This window comes from Trachemys scripta, chromosome 9, assembly GCF_013100865.1.
Source record: "Trachemys scripta elegans isolate TJP31775 chromosome 9, CAS_Tse_1.0, whole genome shotgun sequence".
NCBI classification, from domain to species: Eukaryota; Metazoa; Chordata; order Testudines; family Emydidae; genus Trachemys; species Trachemys scripta.
Genome location: NC_048306.1, coordinates 72,689,836 through 72,715,154, shown reverse-complemented (window position 1 = coordinate 72,715,154; position 25,319 = coordinate 72,689,836). Strand labels below are relative to the sequence as shown.

General features: G+C 41.6%; 1 protein-coding gene across 6 annotated transcripts in view; it reads right to left on the bottom strand.

The window, feature by feature from the left end:
• The window catches only part of U2SURP (U2 snRNP associated SURP domain containing), a 67,857-nt gene extending 43,052 nt beyond the window's left edge, over positions 1-24,805 (bottom strand). For all 6 annotated transcript variants that reach the window (XM_034780592.1, XM_034780595.1, XM_034780593.1 and 3 more), the window contains exons 1-2: positions 24,712-24,805; positions 2,548-2,595 (exon numbers count right to left, since the gene is read on the bottom strand). In XM_034780592.1, coding sequence (XP_034636483.1) covers positions 2,548-2,595; positions 24,712-24,756 — 93 coding nt within the window. In that variant the 5' untranslated portion in view covers positions 24,757-24,805. The remainder of the gene's footprint in view (positions 1-2,547; positions 2,596-24,711) is intronic.
• Between the last annotated feature and the right edge of the window lie 514 nt (positions 24,806-25,319).

Genomic DNA, 25,319 nt, shown 5'->3' with positions numbered 1-25,319 from the left:
TGCGGCCGGGGGGCCGGGGGCCGGGCCTGGGACCGGCAGTGCGGGCGGGCCGGGGGTGCTCGGCCGGGGGCCCGGGGGCCGGGCCGGGGACCAGCAGTGCGGGCAGGCCGGGGGTGCTCGGCCGGGGGCCGGGCCCGGGGCCGGCACCCCAGGGCCCGAGCCAACTCAGGCTGGAGACGCCGGGGGGACTAGACTGGGCCACGCCTCCTCCCCCCACACCCCTCTTACCTGCTTCAGGCTTCCCGCGAATCAAATGTTCGTGGGAAGCAGGGGAGGGGGCGGAGTTGGGGCGGGGCGTGGGCAGGGCTGGGGGGGGGGCCCCCGTGGAGTGTCCTCCTTTTGGAGGCTCAAAATACGGTAACCTTACTTAAAGCAGTTTTGTGCCCTTTTGATTCCCAGGAAAACTTTCTGGGACTGTTTCACTGCTGTAATTCAAAATCCTACAGGCAGCTACAAAACTGACGGGAATTATATACGGCTTAGAAAAGCTATAAAAAGAGCCAGGTACTTGAATATTTTGGAAATACCACCCCATCCAAAAAAAAAGAGGTTGCCAGAAAGAGGAGAGTAATTGAGACAGAACGAGGGAGGAGAAAGCTGCCATTTAAGTAGTCAGGTTGGAGCATGGAGGGAAGAGAAATCTCCCCATTTACAAATACCTCGCTAACTAGAGGCTGATACAAAGGATGGAAAGCCTAAGCAAGATCAAGGATCAATACTGTGTTAGCACCTGCTTCCCTCCTAGAGGCTTGGCATGGATAGAGAATTTCTCACCACAGCACCGTCTGCAGAGCTTGATGGTACGCCCCTCATCTTTTTTGGCTAGCAATCTTAGTAACAAGTTTAATTTCTGCTGGGGAGCAAGTGGTTAGCCCAAGCCAAACTGCATCTTTTGAAAGGTGTAAGTCACTATGGGAGAGGTGCTTCAGGAGTTCAGTTGTATGGTGAACTGTTTTTCAGAAACATCAAAAGAGGGTGTATAAAAAAAAAAAAAATCCGTATTCTACATACTAAACTGTTGCAAAGTCAAGCAACACAATCAACCTTTTTATGCAGTGTCCCTGCAACAGTTTCCTTGCTTAGTGTAGGCAGGTCCAGACTGAATAGATTATCTGGACATGCCTAATATCAGCATGCTGATCAGAACAAAAGTGATATTGTAGTTGCTGACCATATCTGGTACACCATTTGTAGTATACAAAACTAGACTGAAACTGTGAATGTAAAGTGTTCCATTATCAGCTTCAAAATTGCTTGTAAATCATCAACATTGTAGATTATTTATTTTTTTTTTTAATTTTTGTTAAGATATGCACAGATTCAGCTTTGAAGTGCAATGGTATTCTAAAAAGTAACCAGATGTAGGACCCATAGGTTTACTGTCTCAACTTTCAGAGCATATCACGTAAAAAAAAAATAAAAAATAAAGGAAAAGGATTTTTTTGTCGCTACCAGGCCTGTAAATTCAACCTGAAATTGAACTCAAACTAGGTCTTTCTAACTCATACAAAGGCTCTGCACCAGGATTGAGGGAGGGAGGACACCTCAAAGACTAACGCCAAGCTTGTTGTAATGAAGCTGCTTACATCCTGTCATTAAACAATAATGTTGGTGATTTATAAGCAACTTTGCAGCTAACAACAGAACACCTAACACACACAGACTGAAATTTTGAAAAAAATCCTGTGTGCAAACTAAGCTTGGTGCTGTGTTTCAGAGCTCTATTTCCCAGGCACCTGGGAAAGAATTCTTTGTAGTAACTCAGAGCCTCCCCCATCCAGTGTACCCAACCCTGGCCATTGGGGATATTGGCTGATCATTTGTGTGTTGGCTCAGAAGCTGGTGTGCCTATCAATTTACCAGCTATATAATGGGGATAAATAAGAAATCATCACAAGAAGGCAAAAAAAATTTTTTTAAAGCAAGAGCAAGTAACCTAACCAGTCCATTTTGTTGAAATCTGCTCTACTAGGCATTCTAAAAAGCAGAGGTTGAAATTAGAAAACAATAGTTCATACACCAGGTCACTTAAAAGATCACTTAATTTAGCAGGCAAGGAGCTACACTTTGTCTAGAACACTGAAGAAATTGTTCAGCTATATATACTCTCTTTACAACTAGTTTATTCAAACATCTATTACCATTGCAATTAATATTATATACAGTTCTTCTAATATTGGTAATTATTATGAAGGAAAGGATCTTGTTATAGTAATCTACCCCTTTCTGGCAAGAAAGAGTGGTGAGGGGAAGACAAATTCTCTAGTACCATCTTTAAGCAATTATTGTTTTCAAAACTATTTAAGAGAATATTCTGAAGTGCTAAAATGAGGAGTGTCATATCTCTGAAGCCTGCAAACGGATTATGCTAAAAGCCCAGGAGGCAGACACACATGCATGAGACTGGCTAGCAAGTAAAATAATTCTATGAATCATTTACTAATGAATATCAATAGTTTATATGTATTACCCAGCAGTGGGGGCTGATTGTGGCAAAATAGGTGAAGTATTCTTTGCAATCTAATAGCTATATCCTTTAGGACTTACGTGACTATCGGCAGATCCAGTCGTTTGTACCGTATCTGGCAGTCTGACCTGCAAATGATGGGGAAAAACGTCACTTAGGAATATATTAGCAGCATTTACTGATAAGCAAAAGATGTTAGCCCTTTCAGATGCAGCTGTTGGGATTCCATTTTCATTTCAATTTCTTCCACCACTATCCCGGCATGCATCTTTACCCTCATATATTTAAGATTTTTTAAAGTATTTGAGCAGTACAACTGGTATACTCAATGTGGATTGATAGTGTCTGAGGCAACAAAGGAAGAAGAATAGAAAAAAGGCTCTTGCCCTTATCAATAAACATCTCAATTCTGCTCTCTGGATTTCACAAACTTCTCACTTCCACCAGGATTCAGGAAGGGAAGGAGGCCACCTTAAACACTAATTCCAGGCCTGTTGCATTGAACCTGCTTACATCTTGAAACTGTCATGAAGTGCCTTCAAAGATAACATTATTTACTTCATTATATTTGTCTTAAGTTATAAAATTATGTAATAATTGTAATTTGTTGGTATGATACTTATGGGGGAATTCTGTGCGAAAATGTAAAAATTCTGCACACTTAAAATTCTGCATATTTTGTTTGTCAAAATAATGCAATATAATCATGCCAGTTTCAATTATTTTGGTAATTTATTTAAACTACAATACAATGGCTAGAGAATGGGAGTGGGGCGCTTTGGAGGAAATCCCCAAACTCCCTTTGTCTAATAGTAATATAGCTAGGTTTGACACTTTATTTCTAGTTATTAGTCAACAAATATATGCAGCCATATGCTCAGTGTTACATCATAGGCAACTGAAGAGCAAGTGAGGGCTGGGGAACCATCTCACAATTTTGGCTATTGACCATCTCCAAAAAGGTCAGCACTAAACAGCTAACGGAGCACGTTTTGATAGGAATTTTTTTCAGTCCAAAAATTTAGACCAGTTCTAATTACTAAAGCACCATAAGCATTTACAAGGCCATACTATCCTTTACACCACTCTGGCAATGTAAAGGAGCCTTAAAACTTTTACACCTGTTTTATACTCCTGGGGGAATTTACAGAGACAATGGGAACAATTCACTAAGCAGGCAGGCTGCTACATTCTGTTCTGCCCCACACCTACCTCCTCAGAAACACCCCAAAGCCCTGACTCTCCATGCCGAGCATGCTGCAATAACGAGCAAGCGGGACAGAGCGTGTCTCTCTCACACGTGACTGCAGGGCTCCCACCCAACATCCCGCCCCAGCAGTGATTTACGTCTCTACCAGCTGCTCCGGGTGCCTGAACCAACCTGCCTGCGCTGCCAGGAATGGGGGCGTGGCCACTCTTGCAGGTTTCCCTTTGCTTCCCCGTCAAATGTCTTTTTTTGCAGGAAAGCAAAGAAATCTGCAGGGGACATCAATTCTGCGCATGCAGAATTCCCCTAAGAGTAATATTAGTACAAGTTATTACTATGTTGTGATTAACCAGATCTGGATGGAATTAATCTTAACCTCCCCAACCCAATGAAGTTAACCCCTACTAGTGACACACATACTAGTTGACATCAAATTTTATTTTAAACTAAACTTTAAATGTATTTCATGTAATTGATATTAGCTTGATAGACATTTTGTTAAAAAGTGAAGAGCATTGTTGCTTTTCTCTGAATAGTAAATTTAGTATTTTGGAAAGATATGTTTGTTTCTACTTCTTTCTTGATATCTTTTCTAATATTAGCCTTTAACCTTGTAGCTAGTAGATGTTAGTAAGCTTTATTTTGTAATGGGTTTTTTCACTTGAACACTGAGGGGTCTGTATGTATATAGGACAGCTATATCTGCAAAAGAGAAGGATATCAATTACCAAATAAGACAGAAAACTGTAATTTATTTGAAAACATCTCTAACACCATGAACATGGTAAAACTAAGTATACAAGAGATAATCCCCATATCATAGTAATCCACAAGCCTGCAGCTGCTAGAACTGCAATTTTCCAAAAAAGAAATCAGGATTAAAGCAACCATTTTGCACCAAGTAGTACAATATTTGTAGGGAATGTATACAGAACCCTAAGGACATCTAGACCAAATTGTAAGTTTATTTCCCACTATATTCCAATAAGCAACTGAACCTGTTTTATTAAGCTTAATATAGGAGATTGAGAAATTACCTTCTGAGCAGGCTGTATCTGTTCATTAGTACGTAACTTATTCAATAACAATGGGGATATGTATAATGTGAAATTTCATCTATGTTGCCTAAGGGATATAGGACAGTATATTGGATAAAATCTTTGGTGAATGTGAAACATGTCAGATTGGACACAACATTTGAAACTCACGTACAGAATGCACAAAAGCACAATGTTCTCTACTCTACCCCACCCGTGTGCCATTCCAGAAATTTTGGGGGAGGGAAGGAGAGAGGAAAAGGGTCAATCGCAACATCAATTCAATCTGTGTTGTCAGAGAACAAACAAGGGTATTAATTTTTCTGGTGGCTTTTTATGCTGTAGAATTAGAATGAGACCAACAAGCTAGATTACACTGATCTCCAAAAATCCATCAGGTAGCAATAATTTGTAATCATTGCCAAATTTAAGCAAGTAAACCAAGAGTTAGACCAGTCATGGCCTGGATTCTTACCCTGCAAAATACTATTTAAAGCTGTTCAGGCAGTGCATAGAAACTCCTTCAGATATATACGCTGCTCTAATATGCAAGGCAAGCATAGATAAACCCAAGAATCCAGGAGCTATAGAACTGGCTCCCAAATGACACCCTCCCACAACCTGCTCTGACAAGTGGACCGCAGTGCAGAAGAAAATATAGCTCCATATAGCCCAGTATTTGGGAAACCAGAAATTGATAGGAAAGGACAAAAACATGCATTCATTCCACTTGCTCAAGGTTTTGCAACACATATTGTAATCTATTGGCATTCCTGTGATTATTTTACAATTTGATCACTGAAGTTTTGGAAGGAGATTTGGTTTGGGGCATTTTAAGTTATGGGCACGATTTTTTTATTTTTCCAAAAAGTTTATATTTAGACAAACATTCTAATACTTTCATATGAAATTAATCACTTAATTCACCTATCTAATCACTTTATGGCTATATTCAATTCAGAAGTATGGAATCACACAGCAAAATGGCTCAATCTTGAAGAATTTGCAAACCTAGTGAAAAATATCTTGCTGTCTGAGAGTTAAATCTCTACAAGATTATTTAAGGAATGTAATGTAGAGGGGCAATTTACAGCTCTACTTTTAGACATCTGCTTGATTTACTTCCCCCCAGCCCCCACTTCACTCCTTTTTATGAATAAGTATAAGTATAACAGGCTGCATATTCAATTAAAGTATAAAGTCTGTGTGATATGATTGTTAGGTGACAAAATGTTTTTATCCTAGCTATATTGTTTAAATACAGACACCTTGGGACCTTGTTTAAATAGAAGCCATGTCCAGACATACTATTATAATGTATTCCTGGGAGAATTCTGCACCACTGCACACGCACAGAACGCATGCGCCACGCAGAACTTTTTTTTCCCCTGCAGAAAATACATTCTGCCGGAAAGGTGCTGCAGTTACTCCTTTCACCCACCATGGGCCGCTGTTCTACCAGAGCAGAGAGCAGCTGCTCTTGGGTGGGAGAAGCCCCAGCTAGGGATAGGGAAGAGAAAGAGGCTGCTTTCCTCACAGTGCCTGCCCACGGGACCAGGTCAGGAGGCACAGGATATGGGGGGGATGGACAGAATGGGGCTGCTGGGGGGAGGGAGGTGTCACAGACAGATTCAGAAAATCTATGTGGGGGACAGATTGGGGCAGAGGCTGAATGGGAGTGCGGGTTCAGGGACATATGGGGACAGGGAGAGGGAGGTGGAGGGACACATGGGGATGGGGGTGGCTGAGTGGGGGTACAGTGCCACATGGGGACAGGGAGAGGGGTGTGCAGGGACACACAGGGAGGGGGAAGAGGATGCAGGGATATATGAGGATGGGGGGAGGAGGGTGGCTGAGTGGAGGTGCAGGAACACATGGGGATGGGAGGATGCAGGGACACATAAGGACAGGACAGATGTGTCTGACTGAATAAGAGGGTTGGGGTCTGCCTGGTGGAGGTTCCCTAACAATCCCTCTCCCCTCCCCCCCCCAAAAACCCTGTTCCAGACTTCTCCCATCCACACCCAACAACCTGTTAAGTCCATACCCAGGCTCCATCCCAGCAATTACTTCCCTCTCCCTCAGCTCCTCCATTACCCCTGACTCCCCCAAGCCTTTGCATGGCTTCTGAGGGGTGCAGGAAATAAACTTCTGTATTATACTTAAATTAATTATTACTCAGAGTTCTGTATTAATATGCCTAGTAAGGAATCTATTTATCAAAAAACATTTCTGTTGAGATGAGTTCCTGTCTGCATCCTGTAAAACTTGCCCATACCGGTATTGCCCTGGCCTCTTCTTTTGTCATTCAGTGTTTTAGAACGCGTGCAACAATATGCATTTCCTCACCTTTTGGGGGCGAGGCCAGACTTTGAGGCACCTGCTTCCCTACTTGGTGTAAACTTTGCTTGTGCCAATCAGAAACAAACACAAACAGGTTTTGGGCCCCATCCCCTATGACACTTCTATGAAGTCATAGTTGGTACTTTATGGGCCTGCCTGCCATGTGCAGGCATGGAGAGGAGAAAGAAAAACGAATTCTGTGTATCCTGTGTATGCCCGTAACCGAGCCTGATCACCTCGAAGCCTCTCTCTCAGCTCACGTGTTTCAAACAGAGTGTCTACGTTTGCCGCTCGTTATGCGTTGGTTTGTATTTGTAAGTATCAGTTATTACTAAATGCTGCATCTTTGTTTATAAATATTGTTAGTAGATATTTTAGTCATTGTGTGTTTTAAGTTTCATTAACTCTATTAGCTAATCTAACGCTGCTCCCTTACCCCTTGTAATTATCCCCAATAAAACTTTAAATTGATTAATTTTAGTTGTGTGTGTGTGTCTGCAGTTTGCATCGTGACCCATACTCTCCTTGCATCCCTTACCAATATAGTCTATTGCAATCCACAATTTCCTGAACCTTTATTTTGTTGTAGTGATCTGTATTGTTACAGGCATGCTTGTCGACAGGTATTTTGAAAAAAATTACCAAAATAACTGAAATTGGCATTATTATATTGTGTTATTTTGACAAATAAAATATGCAGAATTGTGCACAAAATTTTTAATTTTTTGGCACAGAATTCCCCCAGGAGTATAGACTATCAGCTATTCTTCCCAGAACATAGGGCCAGGAAGTTGTCTGATTCAACTTGTAGTAACATTCAGAAGATGAGCCTGAAAATCCAAGGTAAAGTTTACCATCAAGCTACAGACTAAGTGGCACCTTTAGCATAAACATTCTAATGTTTATAGTGACCTATAGCCTGCCTAGTAATTACTTTTGTTATTAAAAACTGGCAAACCCAATTCAACTTGATACAAACTAATTTTACACCATTAACAAAATGAAGATGAGTCAGTCCACGCAGTTTTACACTAGTGCTTATGGAATATCTATATTTATTTGGCTTTTATTGTCACTCTTATACTGAAAATCAGAATGATAATTCAGTGCTTTATGGCAAGGCAAAAGGCTATTCGCACAGCTATCTTTTTAGACAAGTAAGAGAATTAGAATCCCCTACTCACCTTTCACTGAAATTCTAGTTATCTAAAAAGACTGAAGAAAGATTTGCTAGTATGTGCCACAGATAGGCCTTGCCAAAGACAGATGGTTTTTGGCAACAAGTTCTTAAGCTTTGCTAGCTTTTAGTTCATGGCTGAACAAAACAATGTCTCTTTTTAAGTGATCCTTATGTAAAAGCAATTATATTTAAAGATATCCAATTTATTATTAAATCAATTAAAAATAAACTAATGCAGACACGACAACATATGAAGACCAGTACATATACATATGGTCTCATCATAAATAGGGTATTTATTTTAGAAGAGATTCCTTATTAAATCTTTCTTAACGGTGGCTGAAAGTTCAATTTTCCCTTCTCAAAGAGTAAGAACATAAGAAAGGCCGTATCGGGTCAGACCAAAGGTCCATCTAGCCCAGTATCCTGTCTACCGACAGTGGCCAATGCCAGGTGCCCCAGAGGGAGTGAACCTAACAGGCAATGATCAAGTGATCTCTCGCCTGCCATCCATCTCCACCCTCTGACAGACAGAGGCTAGGGACACCACTCCTTACCCATCCTGGCTAATAGCCATCAATGGACTTAACCACCATGAATTTATCCAGTTCTCTTTTAACTCTGTTATAGTCCTAGCCTTCACAACCTCTTCAGGTAAGGAGTTCCACAAATTGACTGTGCGCTGCGTGAAGAACAACTTCCTTTTATTTGTTTTAAACCTGCTGCCTATTAATTTCATTTGGTGGCCCCTAGTTCTTGTATTATGGGAATAAGTAAATAACTTTTCCTTATCCACTTTCTCCACATCACTCATGATTTTATATACCTCTATCATATCCCCCCTTAGTCTCCTCTTTTCCAAGCTGAAGAGTCCTAGCCTCTTTAATCTCTCCTCATATGGGACCCGTTCCAAACCCTTAATCATTTTAGTTGCCCTTTTCTAGTGCCAGTATATCTTTTTTGAGATGACGAGACCACATCTGTACGCAGTATTCAAGATGAGGGCATACCATCGATTTATATAAGGGCAATAATATATTCTCAGTCTTATTCTCTATCCCCTTTTTAATGATTCCTAACATCCTGTTTGCTTTTTTGAACGCCTCTGCACACTGCGTGGACATTTTCAGAGAACTATCCACGATGACTCCAAGATCTTTTTCCTGACTTGTTGTAGCTAAATTAGCCCCCATCATATTGTATGTATAGTTGGGGTTATTTTTTCCAATGCACATTACTTTACATTTATCCACATTAAATTTCATTTGCCATTTTGTTGCCCAATCACTTAGTTTTGAGAGATCTTTTTGAAGTTCTTCACAGTCTGCTTTGGTCTTAACTACCTTTAGCAGTTTAGTATCATCTGCAAACTTTGCCACCTCACTGTTTACCCCTTTCTCCAGATCATTTATGAATAAGTTGAATAGGATCGGTCCGAGGACTGACCCTTGGGGAACACCACTAGTTACCCCTCTCCATTCTGAGAATTTACCATTAATTCCTACCCTTTGTTCCCTATCTTTTAACCAGTTCTCAATCCATGAAAGGACCTTCCCTTTTATCCCATGGCAGCTTAATTTACATAAGAGTCTTTGGTGAGGGACCTTGTCAAAGGCTTTCTGGAAATCTAAGTACACTATGTCCACTGGATCCCCCTTGTCCACATGTTTGTTGACCCCTTCAAAGAATTCTAATAGATTAGTAAAACACGATTTCCCCTTACAAAAACCATGTTGACTATTGCTCAACAGTTTGTGTTTTTCTATGTGTCTGACGATTTTATTCTTAACTATTGTTTCGACTAATTTGCCCGGTACAGACGTTAGACTTACTTGTCTGTAATTGCCAGGATCACCTCTAGAGTCCTTTTTAAATATTGGCGTTACATTAGCTAACTTCCAGTCATTAGGTACCAATGCCTATTTAAAGGACAGATTACAAACCTTAGTTAACAGTTCTGCAACTTCACATTTGAGTTCTTTCAGAACTCTTGGGTGAATGCCATCTGGTCCCGGTGACTTGTTAATGTTAAGTTTATCAATTAATTCCAAAACCTCCTCTCGTGACACTTCAATCCATGACAGTTCCTCAGATTTGTCACCTACAAAAACCAGCTCAGGTTTGAGAATCTCCCTAACATCCTCAGCCGTGAAGACTGAAGCAAAGAATCCATTTAGTTTCTCCGCAATGACTTTATCGTCTTTAAGCGCTCCTTTTGTATCTCGATCATCAAGGGGCCCCACTGGTTGTTTAGCAGGCTTCCTACTTCTGATGTACTTAAAAAAACATTTTGTTATTACCTTTGGAGTTTTTGGCTAGCTGTTCTTCAAACTCCTCTTTGGCTTTTCTTATTACACTCTTGCACTTAATTTGGCAGTGTTTATGCTCCTTTCTATTTGCCTCACTAGGATTCGACTTCCACTTTTTAAAGGAAGTCTTTTTATCTCTCACTGTTTCTTTTACATGGTTGTTAAGCCACGGTGGCTCTTTTTTAGTTCTTTTACTGTGTTTCTTACTTTGGGGTATACATTGAAGTTGGGTCTCTATTATGGTGTCTTTAAAAAGTGCCCATGCAGCTTGCAGTGATTTCACTTTAGTCACTGTACCTTTTAACTTCTGTTTAATTAACCCCCTCATTTTTGCAGTTTGCATAAATAAGATCCTTAATTTTAGATGATTATTGTTAATTGAAAACATTTTCAGAGAGACGCTATAGAACAGAAAAAAAGTGCAAATTACATTAAATACATACGTTCCAGAAAACTCCACTATTAGAGGAGGGTCCCCTGTAATTTATGGGTGTTTCATACAACATTTATGTTTAAATTGAAATTAAAAGTAAAATGTAAAGATAACTAAAAATTTTGGTAATCTTCTAAATTTCCTTATATTAGCTACAGAGCATTAACAGACTTCTTTGTTGTAAGAAATTTGTTTTTTAAACATGTCATATTAAGAAAATGTTATTCCCCATCCATCCAGATTGGAACAATGCCAGACACCAGTAGTCTAGGAAATACTTTGCTAAGAGTATGGCCAGTTTCCAATCGACCAAGATATTAGCACTTAAGGCTACCACAGTGGTTGCAGATGTAAGGAAACTACCTCCATTATTACCACCACCAAATCCATTTAAAATAAATGTTGGACAGAGCTTCAAGAATTGAACTAAATAAAGGGTTAGTCTACACTAGAAAATAAGCGCTAGATCTATGGAAGAATTCTGATGATGAAGCTATCACCTCTTGGGGATGTGGATTACCAACACCAATGGGAGAACTCCAAGTTTCATGTGGAGACAAGCCCGAAGCCACAAAAGCCAAGGATACAACCCCCACAAGAAGATACAAAGTGCCTCCAGGCTTCAAAAACTGAAAACAATAACTATGTTACCTCCCATTCTCCATACAATTCTATCTTCACATTCCTCGCTTCATCTGCATCAATAGGGCTTACCTTCACTATTGAGGTAACACGAGGCATAGTTCAAGCATAGTGGTGATAGTAACACCAGTTCACTGGTGCAACCAGGGATATAGCTGTAAATTAAAAAGCCACACTTTTCTAAAAACACTTTTTCCTCCTTTCCAATTACCAACTGTCATGTTATTGATTTGAACTGGGACCATATAGAACATGGTTGCAACCAAATTCCTGTAGTGGCACCAAATCTTGTATAAAGGGGGTCAAATAAGGTGTCTAAGACAAGGTTATGGTTTACTGGTTATGATTATGCTGTCTATGTGTGTGTATCAATTTTGTAGTTGAAGTTATGAATATTGGCTCTATACTGTCCATATTTCAAACTTATGCTATGCTTCTGGGAGACATCCCAGACAAGCTGGTGTTAGCTCTGCCTAGCCTGCTTGATGGCCCATTAAGGACCATCAGCTATACAACTGACCCATTGAGAGAAGGCAAATATGCCTTCAGACTCAGCAAAGTATGTAGGGACTGGCCTATGTGACTCCAGACTCCATTTTGCTGTAATTTTCCACAGTAAGGACGAAGAGGTATTCTTACACCTGGAAAAGACTATAAAAAGGCTGATGCCTCTCCTCCATCTTGTCTTCAATCCTGCTTCTTACCTCTGGAGGGACTTTGCTACAAATGGAAGCTGTACACAAAGGACTGAATGACCCATCCCAGCTGTGGATATACTCCAGAGACTTGATTTGAACCTGCAGTTTATTCCATCACTGCTACAAGCCTGAACCAAGAACTTTACCATTACTGTATGTAATTGATTCCATTTAACCAATTCTAGCTCTCATCTATATCTTTTTCCTTTTATGAATAAATCTTTAGATTTTAGATTCTAAAGGATTGGCAACAGTGTGATTTGTGGGTAAGATCTGATTTGTATATTGACCTGGGTCTGGGGCTTGATCTTTTGGGATCAGATGAACTTTTTTTTCTTTTAATGGGGCATTGGTTTTCATAACCATTTGTCCCCATAACGAGTGGCACTGGTGGTGATACTGGGAAACTGGAGTAGCTAAAGGAATTGCTTGTGTGGTTAGCCAGTGGGGTGAGACCAAAGTCCTCTTAGTCTGGCTGGTTGGGTTTGCCTTAGAGGTGGAAAAACCCCAACCTAGGGCTGTAACTGCCCTGTTTTAAGCGATTTCTCCTGAATTGGCACTCTCAGTTGGGTCCTGCCAGAACAGCATCGTTACACCAACTTCAAATCCTTTTTTCATATTCTGTTATTATGTGTTACACTACTGCCTAAGGGCCCCAATCTACAATCAGAGACACACTGTTCTAGACCCTACACAAATGTAATAAAGAGACAGTCCTTGCCTCAGAGTTGACAAGCTAGGTGTCTGACAAGAAAACAGTGGATGAAAGACAAATGCAAGGGATGATTTGGTTTACCAGACATTAAAATTATCATATTTTGAAAAATAACAGGAGCACAGCAAAGCTTGAAACACCCACCCATCCCACTTGCTAAGGAAAACATGGAAGGCTTATGACATAATTTGAAATTCTCCCCTTTTAAAGAAAATAATTTTCTAACCTTTGTTTTGAAAATAACCTTCCAAACGTGAACTGATGCAGTGGTGTCTTCCTGGGGCTGCTGAAAATTCCAGTGCCTGTGCTGCTACCCACAGTTCTCTTAAGCAGCAGAATGAAATTAACAAAACCCTTGTAAGTTCCTTACTAGAGGAACTGGAAAGCTATGAGCATCAGCAGAGGCAGGTACAGAGGCATATTACCCAGCATATGAAGCATAACACTTAGGCTATGTCTACACAAGAAGTATATTACCAGTATAGGAACATCAGTATACTATACAAGAAAACCACTCGTAGCATGGACACAGCTATACCGGCAAAGCTGCATTTTATAGTGGTATAGTAACACTCATGCTCCCATGAAAGAAGAAAGCTGTACCAGTAAAAGTGAAGTTTTGCCAGTATAACTGCATCTACACTAGGAGCTTCTGTCAACACAGCTATGTCAGTCAGGGATCACATCTCTTCACACCCCTAACTGACACAGCTGTGCTAACAGACGCTTGTAGTATAGGCATAGCCACCGTTGTAAAGTTAGAGAGAACAATACTGTACACTATTGTTTGAGAGTATGTGACAGGGTGGATTTGATTTAAATCACTAGTTAGGAAGATTCGATTTAATCATGGATTTCTACATAAAAGTGCATTCTTGCTGGTTGTTATAACCTTAATACATATTCTTCACAACTCAAAGATAGATGTAGGTTTCATTTTTAGAAGGTACACACTTATACATTTTTAAAGTGATTTATTTTGAAAACTTTTCAGATTAGTTTTACAGCTATATCAGAAATGAATGATTGTTTGGTTATTTCATTTACCAAAGGTAATTGAAGCAGATATTTATGAAGTCTTTGGAAAGTGACCATCTCCAATTCAACAGGTTAATCATTAATATTTGGAGGATTTTCTTGCCATGCTGTATTAGGAGGAGAACATCACCAGACAGACATTTAAATTGTTTTATTTAACTAAAACAACAACATTATGTATTCTGGATTTTTTTCTTCAATAGCAAACATATACAGTACAGACCCCTTTACGCGCGAATCTGCTTAACACGCGGCAGCGCCATGCTCCCAGTGCTACCTAGTTAACACGCGATACAGAAACTTGCTATGTAGCGCTACAGATTTGCTCACTAACTCACTGACCTAGAAATCAACAGGAAGTGTGGAGCGGAAACGTGTTGTACATCTTTACCGCCGACGGGGGAGGGAGAGGGGGAGGGACTGAGGGGCAGCAATATTAAAGCGCTGCTGCGGCAAAGGACCCTGCAGCACTTTAAGGTCCCTGCCTCTTTTGCCCCCCCTCGGCCGCCAACAGGGAGAGGGGGCAAAGGGAGCAGCTGCCCCTGGGCCGGCTATTTAAAAGGGCCCAAGGCTCTGAACGTTGCTACCGTAGCAGCAGCATCCGGAGCCCCAGGCCCTTTAAATCGCCATGGGAACCCCAGGTGGTCGGGCCAGACGGCCTGGAAGGGCTGGCTGGGGGATGCTGACCCCTAGCCCCACCCCTTTCACCCCAGGCCCCGCCCCTTCCGGGGGCGAGTGCCGCCCCCGCCCCGTACCGGTAAGTGTCCTGAGTTACTTTCACCCCTGTGTACTAATAAAAAGATTATTATTACATTACACATTTGAATTTATATTCTTGCAAAGCGCCGTTAACAGATAGGCCTGCAGTATTTGGGATGCTGTGAATACGTATGTAATCCTAGATAATTATACATGTATATATAGATATCTTAAGATATTTCAGCATGGCCCTCTTAACCCGCAGTCCATTAACACATGATCGTGACGGCTTGACTCCCAACATTCGCGCGTAAATTGGTCTGTACTGTAATATTTTAACAAAACAAGCATATGAATTTGTTTTTTAAAATCAGGTTTGTTTTTTGATAAAATTGTTTTTAAATAAAATAAATGAAATGTTTAAAAAAATTAAATCAACTGTCAGCCAGGTCTACACGAGAAACTTAAAATATTGGCTTCTGCAGCTAACTCAGTCGTCTTCACCTTCAAACAAGCTTTCCTGCTTTTTCAGGTCCCAATCGATTTCTCAATTTGGAATGAATTAGTCCAAAGGAAGAAAATATTCTTTCTACACCGGCAGAAGAAGCTACTGCTGTTAAAAGTGAGATTATTGTGTCAACAGTCTCTGAATCCAAGTGCTTACGTGACTTGCACCAGTTCACTGGTGTGACTTTATTTAAAACATCATCAGCAAACATATTTCTTGAATGATTCTTATTCCCAAACTGGGTCTCTTTTACGGCCTGCTGCCATTATAGGTTTTCCCTTCTAGTGAAAGAATGGTATGGAAGATCTCAAATCTATGAAAGCTACACTCAGAAAGACCTCAAGACTTCTGGAATATGCTGCTCAAACAGTTCCACTTTTGTTTCTACTGCCTGTCCCTCCCTTCTCACATTTATCTCCAGGCTTCTTCTCTTTGTCCACCCCAACAATCTTCTGTTCATTGAACTTTTTGAAACTTTGCACTTTTAGAGAGAGGTAAGGGATTGACTCTGTGTACATAAATTTGCAGAGGGACAATAGGATTGAGGTCTGTTATTTCTCACTTCTATATTATTTATTTATTTTATTTCAAAACATTTTTGCTGTTAATAAGCAAGTTATCTCTGGAGACACAAATCCACAGTTTGAGAACTGCAAAACTAAGCATCTCTGATGGTATCTTCTAGACTGAGCACTGAGAACATTGGGTAGATAGAAAGATTAACCTAAAAAATCTATACAGAAGCCCCTGGAACCCCATAAGATTGGGTCCCTAATCCATGAACTATTGAAACTCATTTACAAAACTTTTCTTAAACATTACATGAATATATTGTCTCATACTATAGAATTAGAATTTATAATCCCCATTCTATGATGAGACATCTTTGAGCTATAATGTATCTTAGTTAAAACTATATTTAGAGGTTCTTTCCTCAAAAAGCCTATTTTATCCAAAAAATTGATTTTTTTTATTTTTTTATAAAATCATTGATTTTAATCCACTCATGTGATCATGGAACATTTGTAAATTTGCTAGAAGATTAAACATAATAGACAGAAGATGTAAAAAACAGGGGGGTGCCATGTTCCACCAACAGATCCAACAGCAATGTGCTGGAAAAGAAACCAACCCTAAATACCAGGAAGGGTAATGGAATTTCTGCTAAGGTGCGGCTTTAGAGACTGTTTTGGACTCCAGCTTTTGTATCAGATTCTACTTATAGATGTCTAATAAATGTGACACTCTAATCTCCTCCAGTTGTTCCTGGCTGCTGCAAAGGGGAAGAGTTTGCACTACTCTACCATTACAGCAGAATCTATTTTTCAAGTACTACTCTCCCATGAATAACTAGTCCCTGCCTCTGCTGCTGCTCACAGCTTTACAAGTACCCCAAAGGAAACTGTCATTGCTTGACATTTACATACTGCTACCCACGTTTCTGAATAGCAACAATTAAACTAACCAGTACTGTTAACTTTTTTCTCTTGGTTATTGCCTTTCCTTCTTTCAAACTGTCTGAGGCCATGTCTACATGAAAAAGTTAGGTCAACCCAGTTATATCACTCAAAGGCATAAAAAAATCCATACCTCTGTATAACATAGTTATACAGCCAATCTAACCTCCTGAGAAGACAATACTACCTACCATCTCTCAAGGAGATAAATTAACTACGATAGCAAAACCACTCCTGTCACTGTAGTGCGTGTCTCCACTGAAGTGATACTGCACCTTTGCCACTGTAGCGGTTTAAGTGTAGACAACATAAGTGAGTCTGCAAAAGGTTGTGTTTTTCAATTGTGTTAGATTGAGTTAAGAGAACTTTTCAAATGTGTTACATTAACACTCATTAAGATACAGAGTAACAAGTCTGAAGGTGCTATCCAGCTGTGTTGTAGCCTAGAATAGGCCTTTTCAATCATATTAAGCTAACTTGATTGAAAAATACCCTTTTTGCCTGCTAACAGAGGGCCTGCTGTTTTTCCCCCTCTCCGCTTGCATCCAAACAATTTTGTTCAAACATTCCAAAAATAATTCAATGTAAAGCAGCGTTTAAACCCTGAAAATGTTTGCCCTAAGTTTCAAAAAGATATAAACACCTGAAACAGAAGTTTAGAACTGAAATATTTTTACTATATCTAAATTACAGAGGTGACCATCAAGTCCATTATAATAAGGTCAAACAAACAAAACAAAAAACAAAACAAAAAAGTTCTATTTAATTACATCACTTAAAGACAGGCAACTAAACATTGATACATTTTATAAGTGCTTGTACACAAATACTAGAAGTCTAAATACAAAGATGGATGAACTTGAATGCCTGGAGATAGCTCAGTGGTTTGAGCATTGCCCTGCTAAACCCAGGATTGTGAGCTCAATCTTTGAGGGGGCCATTTAGGGAACGGGGGTAAAAATCTGTCTGGGGATTGGTCCTGCTTTGAGCAGGGGGTTGGACTAGATGACCTCCTGAGGTCCCTTCCAACCCTGATATTCTTTGATTCTATGAAAAGACAGCTAGCAGATCGCAGGTCAAATCATGGGTTGATCCTAGCAGATCAGATGCGGATCCACATTTTTGTATCTGCACAGGGCTCAAGCTACAAAAACAGAAAACCAAATAATAATGGGGGATTTTAACTATCCCTAAATTGACTAGGTACATGTCACCTCAGGACAGGATGCAGAGATAAAATTTCTAGACGCCATTAGTGACTGCTTCTTGGAGCAGCTAATCAAGGAACCCACAAGGGGGAGGCCATTCCTGATTTAGTCCTAAATGGGGCACAGGATCTGGTCCAAGAGGTACCGTATATATAGCTGAACCCTCAGTAACAGCAACCATAGTGTAATTAAATTTAACATCCTTGTAGGGAGGAAAATAACAAAGAAACCCACCCCAGTAGCATTTAACTCCAAAAGGGGAAGCTATACGAATGAGAAAGCTAGTTAAATGTCAATTAAAAGAAACAGTCACAAGTGTGAAATGCCTGGTAGCTGTATGAAAACTATTTAAAAACATCACTATAGAGGCTCAAACATATATACACACACATATACACACATATATATCCCAAATGAAAAAAAAAGAACCACAGTAAGAGGACCAAAATAATGCCACCTTCACTAACCAACAGAGTAAAAGAGGCGGTTACAAGCAAAAAGGAATCCTTTAAAAATTGGAGGTCAAATCCTACTGAGGAAAATAGAACAGAACATAAACTCTGGCAAGTCAAGTATAAAATATAATTAGGCAGGGCAAAAAGAATTTGAAGCACAACTAGCAAAAGAAAAAAAATTGCTGTTAGATTTTGTAAGTACATCAAAAGTAGGAAGCCTGACAATCCAGTAGTGGAGTCAATGTACAAAAGGAGCACTTAAGGAAGACAAAGCAGTTGTGAAGAAGCTAAATGAATTCTCTGCAACAATCTTCACTACACCAGACGTGAGGAAATTCCAACACCTGAGCCATTTTTTTAGGGGACAAATCTGAGAAACTGTCCCAGACTGAGGTGTCAATAGATTAAACTTTGGAAGAAACTGATAAATAAAACAGTAATAAATCACCAAGACCGCATGGTATTCATCCAAGAATTCTGAAGGAACTCAAATATGAAATTGCAGAAATATTAACTGTGGTATGTAACCTATTGCTTAAACCAGCTTTCGTTGCAGAGAATGGAGGATAGCTAATGCGATGCCAATTTTTAAGAGAGGCTCTACAGACAATCCTGACAATTACAGGCTGTTAAGCCTAACTTCAGTACCAGGCAAATTGGTTGAAACTATAGTAAAAGAACAGAATTATCAGGCACATATACGAACACAATATGTTGGGAAAGAGTCAAATGGCTTTTGTAAAGGGAAATCACCCCTCGCTAATCTATTAGAATTCTTTGAGGGGTTCAACAAACACGTTGTCAAGGGGGGGATCCAGTGAATATTGTGTATTTTGACTTTGAGAAAGCCTTTGACAAGGTCCCTCACAAAAGGCTCTTAAGCAACGTAAAGAGTCATGGGATGAGAGGGAAGGTGTTCTCATGGATCAGTAACTGGTTAAAGATAGGAAACAAAGGGTAGAAAAAAATGGTCAGTTTTCAAAATGGAAAGTAACAAATAGTGGCGGTCCCTAAAGAATCTGTACTGGGACCAGTGCCATTAAGCATATTCCTAAATTATCTGAAAAAAGGAGTAAACAGTGAGATGACGAAGTTTGCAGATGATACTAAATTACTCAAGTCCAAAATTGACTGCTAAGAGTTATAAAGGGATCTCACAAAACTGGGTGACTGGGCAAGAAAATGGCACATGAAATTCAATGTTGATAAGCATAAGAGGCATCATCCCAACTATAAAAAAAGTTATGGGATCTAAAATAGCTGTTACCACTCAAGAAAGAGATCTTGGAGTCATTGTGGATAGTTCTCTGAAAACATCCACTCAATGTGCAGCAGCATTTAAAAAAGCAAACAGAATATTGGGAATCATTAAGAAAGGGATAGATAATATGACAGAAAATATCATATTGCCCCTATATAAATCCATGGTACTCCCACATCTTGAATACTGAGTGCAGATGTGGTCACCCCATCTCAAAAAAAGATGTATTGGAATTGAAAAAGATTCAGAAAAGGGCAACAAAAATGATTAGGGATATGGAATGGCTGCCATATGAGGAGAGATTAATAAAACTTGGACTTTTCAGCTTGGAAAAGAGACAACTAAAGGGGGATATGATTGAGGTCTATAAAATCATGACTAGTGTGGAGAAAGTAAATAAGGAAGTGTTATTTACTCCTTCTCATAACACAAGAACTAGGGGTCACCAAATGAAATTAATAGTCAACCTGTGGAACTCCTCGCTAGAGGATGTTGTGAAGGTCAAGACTATAACAGGGTTCAAAGAAGAGCTAGATAAATTCATGGAGGATAAGTCCATCAATGGCTATTAGCCAGGATAGGCAGGGATGGTGTCCCTAAGCCTCTGTTTGCCAGAGGCTGGGAATGGGTGACAAGGAATGGATCACTTGATGATTACCTATGCTGTTCATTCCCTCTAGGGCATCTGGCATTGGCCACTGTCCGAAGACAGGATACTGGGCTAGATGGACCTTTGGTCTGACCAGCATGTTCGTTCTTATGTTCTAATTTAAATTTTTTAATTTAAATTCCCTAATATAGTTGGATTACAAGAGTCATATCACTTCCACAGTACTACATGAAAAACCATTTTAAAATACACACTGAGAGCATTCTTGTCAAAATACTTCACAAACCTTAATTTCGGAACATAGCCAACTAAGTTCCAGCAAGCTGCACATCCGTGCAGCAGCCTATTTAGCACCAGGCAGGCGCTCAAGGAACCTGCCTGCAGACCTGCCACGGCGAGGGGAGGGGCACCCCCGCCCCAGCCCCAACTCTGCTGCGGCGCAGCCCAGGTCGGTCTCGAGGGCAGCCAGAGCAGCCTGGATCCAGCCGCATATGGGTCAACCGGATCTGCTGGGGTGACATAGCCAGATTGGGCCCATCCGCGGCCAGAGAAGCCCAACCCAGACCCAGGGAGGCCCTCCCCCAGCTCAGACCTGCTAGGGCTGGGGGAGGAGCGCCTATCCTGCAGCCCCAACCCCAGAGCTGTTGCAGCTGGGAGAAGCGCCTCTCCCCTGCCCAGGTGCTGCTGCTGCAGGAGAGAGACGTTTCTCCCCACAATAGCTCCATAGCACCCTCCTGCACCCCAACCCCTCATTCCCAGCCCCACCCCAGAGCCCACACCCCCAGAGCCCTCACACCCCTGCACCCCAACCCTCTGCCCCAGCCCTGAGCCCCCTCCCACACTCCAAACCCCTCGGACCCACCCCCACCACATGAATTTTGTTATGAAGGTGATGTCACACAATGTTGTATCTGCCCATATTATAAGGGTTATCTTGAAATTTTAAGGGCTACAAATTTATACTCATATATAAACTTTAACTCAGTAGAAACTAATAGTTTAAGTTCCAATGCTCAAAAGGGAAATCTTCCCATTCACTAAGAGCAAGTGCATTTTTCAAGGCCCACAACTGTCTTCACCCCACCTCTTAACATACCTGTCTACAATAAGTTTATATCAAAATAAGCATAAATTTCTGGAAATTAAGTTTCATACCTAAGAGTATTTGCTATTTCATTATTTAAATCCATATTACCTGTAGACCTGAATAAAGAATTAGAAGTCATTTCTTCTGAAGCCCATGACATTTGAATTTACTATACTGCTACTGCTAAACTTGTAAAAGCAGGCGCAGCTGGTATTCAACCCACCACTGCTGGAAAGCAGAGGAAGAAAGAAAGACACATACTTTTATATTTTTCCACATGCCAAGGAGCGAGTTCCTGCCTCTCTTATTCCTGCTTACAAGTTTAAGTAGCAACACAATGAAAATTAAAATACCACCTGAAAGTTAACACCGCTGCCCCTTCAAATGTTATGGACAGCAACCACACTGGAACTCAGCACATTTTTGTAGATTTTACTTCACTGTTCCTGGCACGTAGTAACTCACCAGAGAAAGCTGCCCATTCATAAGTAGGTGAGTGCTATTTCCCAGTTTTTATTAATACACTGCTTCACTTAAACCAATGCAGTGTGCACACTTCCTTGCACTGTTAAGTGATGAAAATGTCAATTTTTTACTTCAAGTTACAGGGAATCCACTGTTTACTCTAATGACCCATGCCCATTGCTGCAGAGGAAGGCAAAATATTGATTCAGGTCACCACTTTAATGTACCTCTTCCTAATTACCCTTAAATACAAGAACAGTTTTCAACACTTCCACCACCCCCTAAATCCCCATATATAAAGTTTAGCTTGAGAGTATATTTTCCCTTCCCAGACTTTGGGTCCACTTCCTGGTTGAAGGCAGTGGCTGGGGAAATAAGCCTCTCTGACCATACTTGGAATAAATCAATGGAAAAAAAACAACATCCCAGTGATGGGGGACATTTATAGATTTAATACCTATATATAGTGCATTTCATCTGAGCAGGATAAGTTATCCCCATTTTGGTGAAAGGAAAAATTGAGTAAGAGGTTAAATAATTTACATATTGAGTAGCAATGGAAACAGAATCCTGGTTCTCCAAGTCCCATATCCTATTCCTGGCCCACAACCCTTCCACTTGGGAAGACTGAATAGCCAACTGCTAGGAAGAAGAACTACATACTGTTACTGGCTGGCCACTCTAAGGCTTTGTCTACAATAGCACTTCTATCGGCAAAACTTTTGTTGGTCACAGGTGTGAAAAAACACACCCCAGACCAACATAAGTTTCACCAACAAAAGCACTGGTGTGGACAGCTCTATGTCGGCAGGAGACGCTCTCACACTTACATAGCTACTGCCACTCATTGGAAGTGCTTTAATCTTCCACCATCATAGAGCAGCTACACAGGAGACCTTACAGTGGTGCAGCTGCAGTAGTAGAGCAGAGCCACTGTAAGGTCCACAGTGTAGACATAGCTTAATACCTGCAGTGGGACTAAGTGGAAGAGAATTTATGGCTTCACTATCCCTAGAATCGTTGCCAGGTGCTGGAGAGCACCCAACCATTGCAGTGGAGTAGACTATAGTCCTTACTGATTCCTCACTTTTGTGGGAGATTCAGGCAATGAACGGTTCTCCCGTTTCTGGGTATTACTCTTAAGCATCCACCCTGATCAAATGCAGATTTCCTGTGTGGCTTTAAACAAGCCAGCCAGTGGCTACCATATAGTTTTGACTCAAGCCTCTCAATCCTCAGCAGTGTTAATTATGGACAAAAAAGTTGGCTCACTGAGGGAAAACACCAATGTTTTCAACCAGAAGTGAGAAGCAGGAGATGGAAACAGAAAAGCCAATTTCAAACTAACTACAAATTTCTAATCCACAATTGGGAAACAATCCCAAAACAGGTTTTAATATTTCCAAAGTAGGAAATGGGAATACCTATGTGAATCAAGTTAAGAACATGCACGTGTCTGCAGGATTGGGGCCTTTGATTATTATAACAACCTCTTCCTCATTTCCACCCACTACCACAAAAATATAAACTCCAAACATTTCTAGACTTTTGAGTCAAGAGGATACAGTTCATAGGCCCCAATCCTACAACTGCAATGGGACTCCATGGGGGCACAGGATCTGTGAAAATGCTGCTGCAGGATTGTAGGAAATATTGGATTATTCCAGTATTATAGGAAATAATGTCAGCCATGGGAATTGGGAACACAGAGAAAGTGCATTCCATGAGGCTGCAAAGTTGTCAAGCCAAAAACATCTGAAAAACTGCCTAGCAGTCTGAGCACAGGACTAGGAATCAGATACTAGAAAATACTGATTTGCCATGTGATTGTGGATATTTCTCGGTTTCTCCAGAGTCACTGGTCACATCTACACTAGTGAGCTTACAGCTGTACGGATGCAGCCCTGCAGCTGTAAGATTGCTCATGTAGCCACTCTATGCCGAAGGGAGAGAGAGCTCTCTGGTTGACATAAGACCACATCAATGAGCGGCTAGCTATGTCAGCAGGAGACACTCTCCCACCAATATAGTGCTGTGCACACTATCATTTATGCTGGCAAATCTTATGTCCCTCATGGGGTGTTTCTTTCATGTCCCTGAGCAACATAAGTTTTATTGACATAAATGGTAATGTAAACATGGCCTAAGAACACTTGAGTTGCCCCCACACACCCTAACAGAGACGTTATAACAAATAATTTAGGCATAAAACAGAGAGTAACAGGGAAATGTTTTCAATCTGGAACTGAAATTTACAACAAACGTGTTCATCACCAGAGCAGGAAGCTTTAAAAATAAGGCCTTCAAACAAGGCCCTATAAAGCTACTGAGATTGTGAGTGTTTCAGTGAAACAAAAACGTGACAAAATCCATCCCAAATGAGCAAGAGAACTATTTTAACATGAATCCAGGTAATGGGGGGCATCGATCCCACGCCCCAAAAGTGCAGCGTTGGGAAGGGGCAAACCCAGAGGAGCAAGGCTGCAGATGCACCCCGCTCTGCCCCGCCCGAGGAGAACGTGGTGCCAGCAGTGGGGGCCGGAGGGGCCCCGCGGGCTGATGGTGCAAGGTGGGGGGCACACCCCACAGGCCTTAGAACGCCCCCCTCCCCCCCATGCTGGATAAGCAGTAGGAGAAACCCTGGACCCCGACCTCCCTGCTGCCCTATCTGCCCCAGCCCTTCCCCGCCGCCCCACTGCCCCATCCATCCATCCCGCCGCCAGCACCCCGCAGTAACGCCGCGGAGGGGAGGGACGGAGCAGGCCGCACGGCCTGCGCACCTGGGTCCGTGCGTGCCGCGCGCCCTGGCTCCCCCGCCCCCGGGGATAGATGCCGCTACCCTCCCTGCCCCGGGCAGCGGAGCCGCTTGCAGGGCCCGCGGGGTGGCCTCACCTTCGCACTGGCTTTCTGCGACCCGCCTGGCGTTTTGTCCGCCATCTTGATTCTCTCCCTGGCTCAGCGCTGGCGGCAAAGAATCGAGCACCGATTGAAGAGGGAAGGGGACTGGCCACGCTGGGGGGGGGGGGGGAAGTGCGGCGAATCGATGGCCGAACTAGCGATGCGAACGGCTGGGTTGCGGCGGCGGGCCTGCCTCGGCCTGATGAGCGCGCGGCGGGGAGCGTGTGATGCGCGCTGCCAGCCCCGCTGCGAGTCGCTGGCTCCGTCTAGCTAAACATACTGCGGTGTGCTGCGTTTGTGTCCGGGGGCCTGACTCTCCCATCACGTACACAAGTTTTACCCCAGTGTAACTCCATTGATTGCACTGGAGTCACACCAACTTAACACTGGAGTAAGAGAGTGGCGAAAAAGGCCCCAGGAGTGTAGTGTGCTGGTAGGGGTGTAACAGAGGGGAGGATTAGGCAGAGTAGTGGCACTGGCCACTCTCTGAAGACAGGTAGACCATTGGGCTGACCAGTACAATCATTCTTATGTTTTTATGTTCGCTCTGGTACTTTGATCAAATGATAATTCCCTTCCTGATCCTGCTGTCAGTTTTGGGA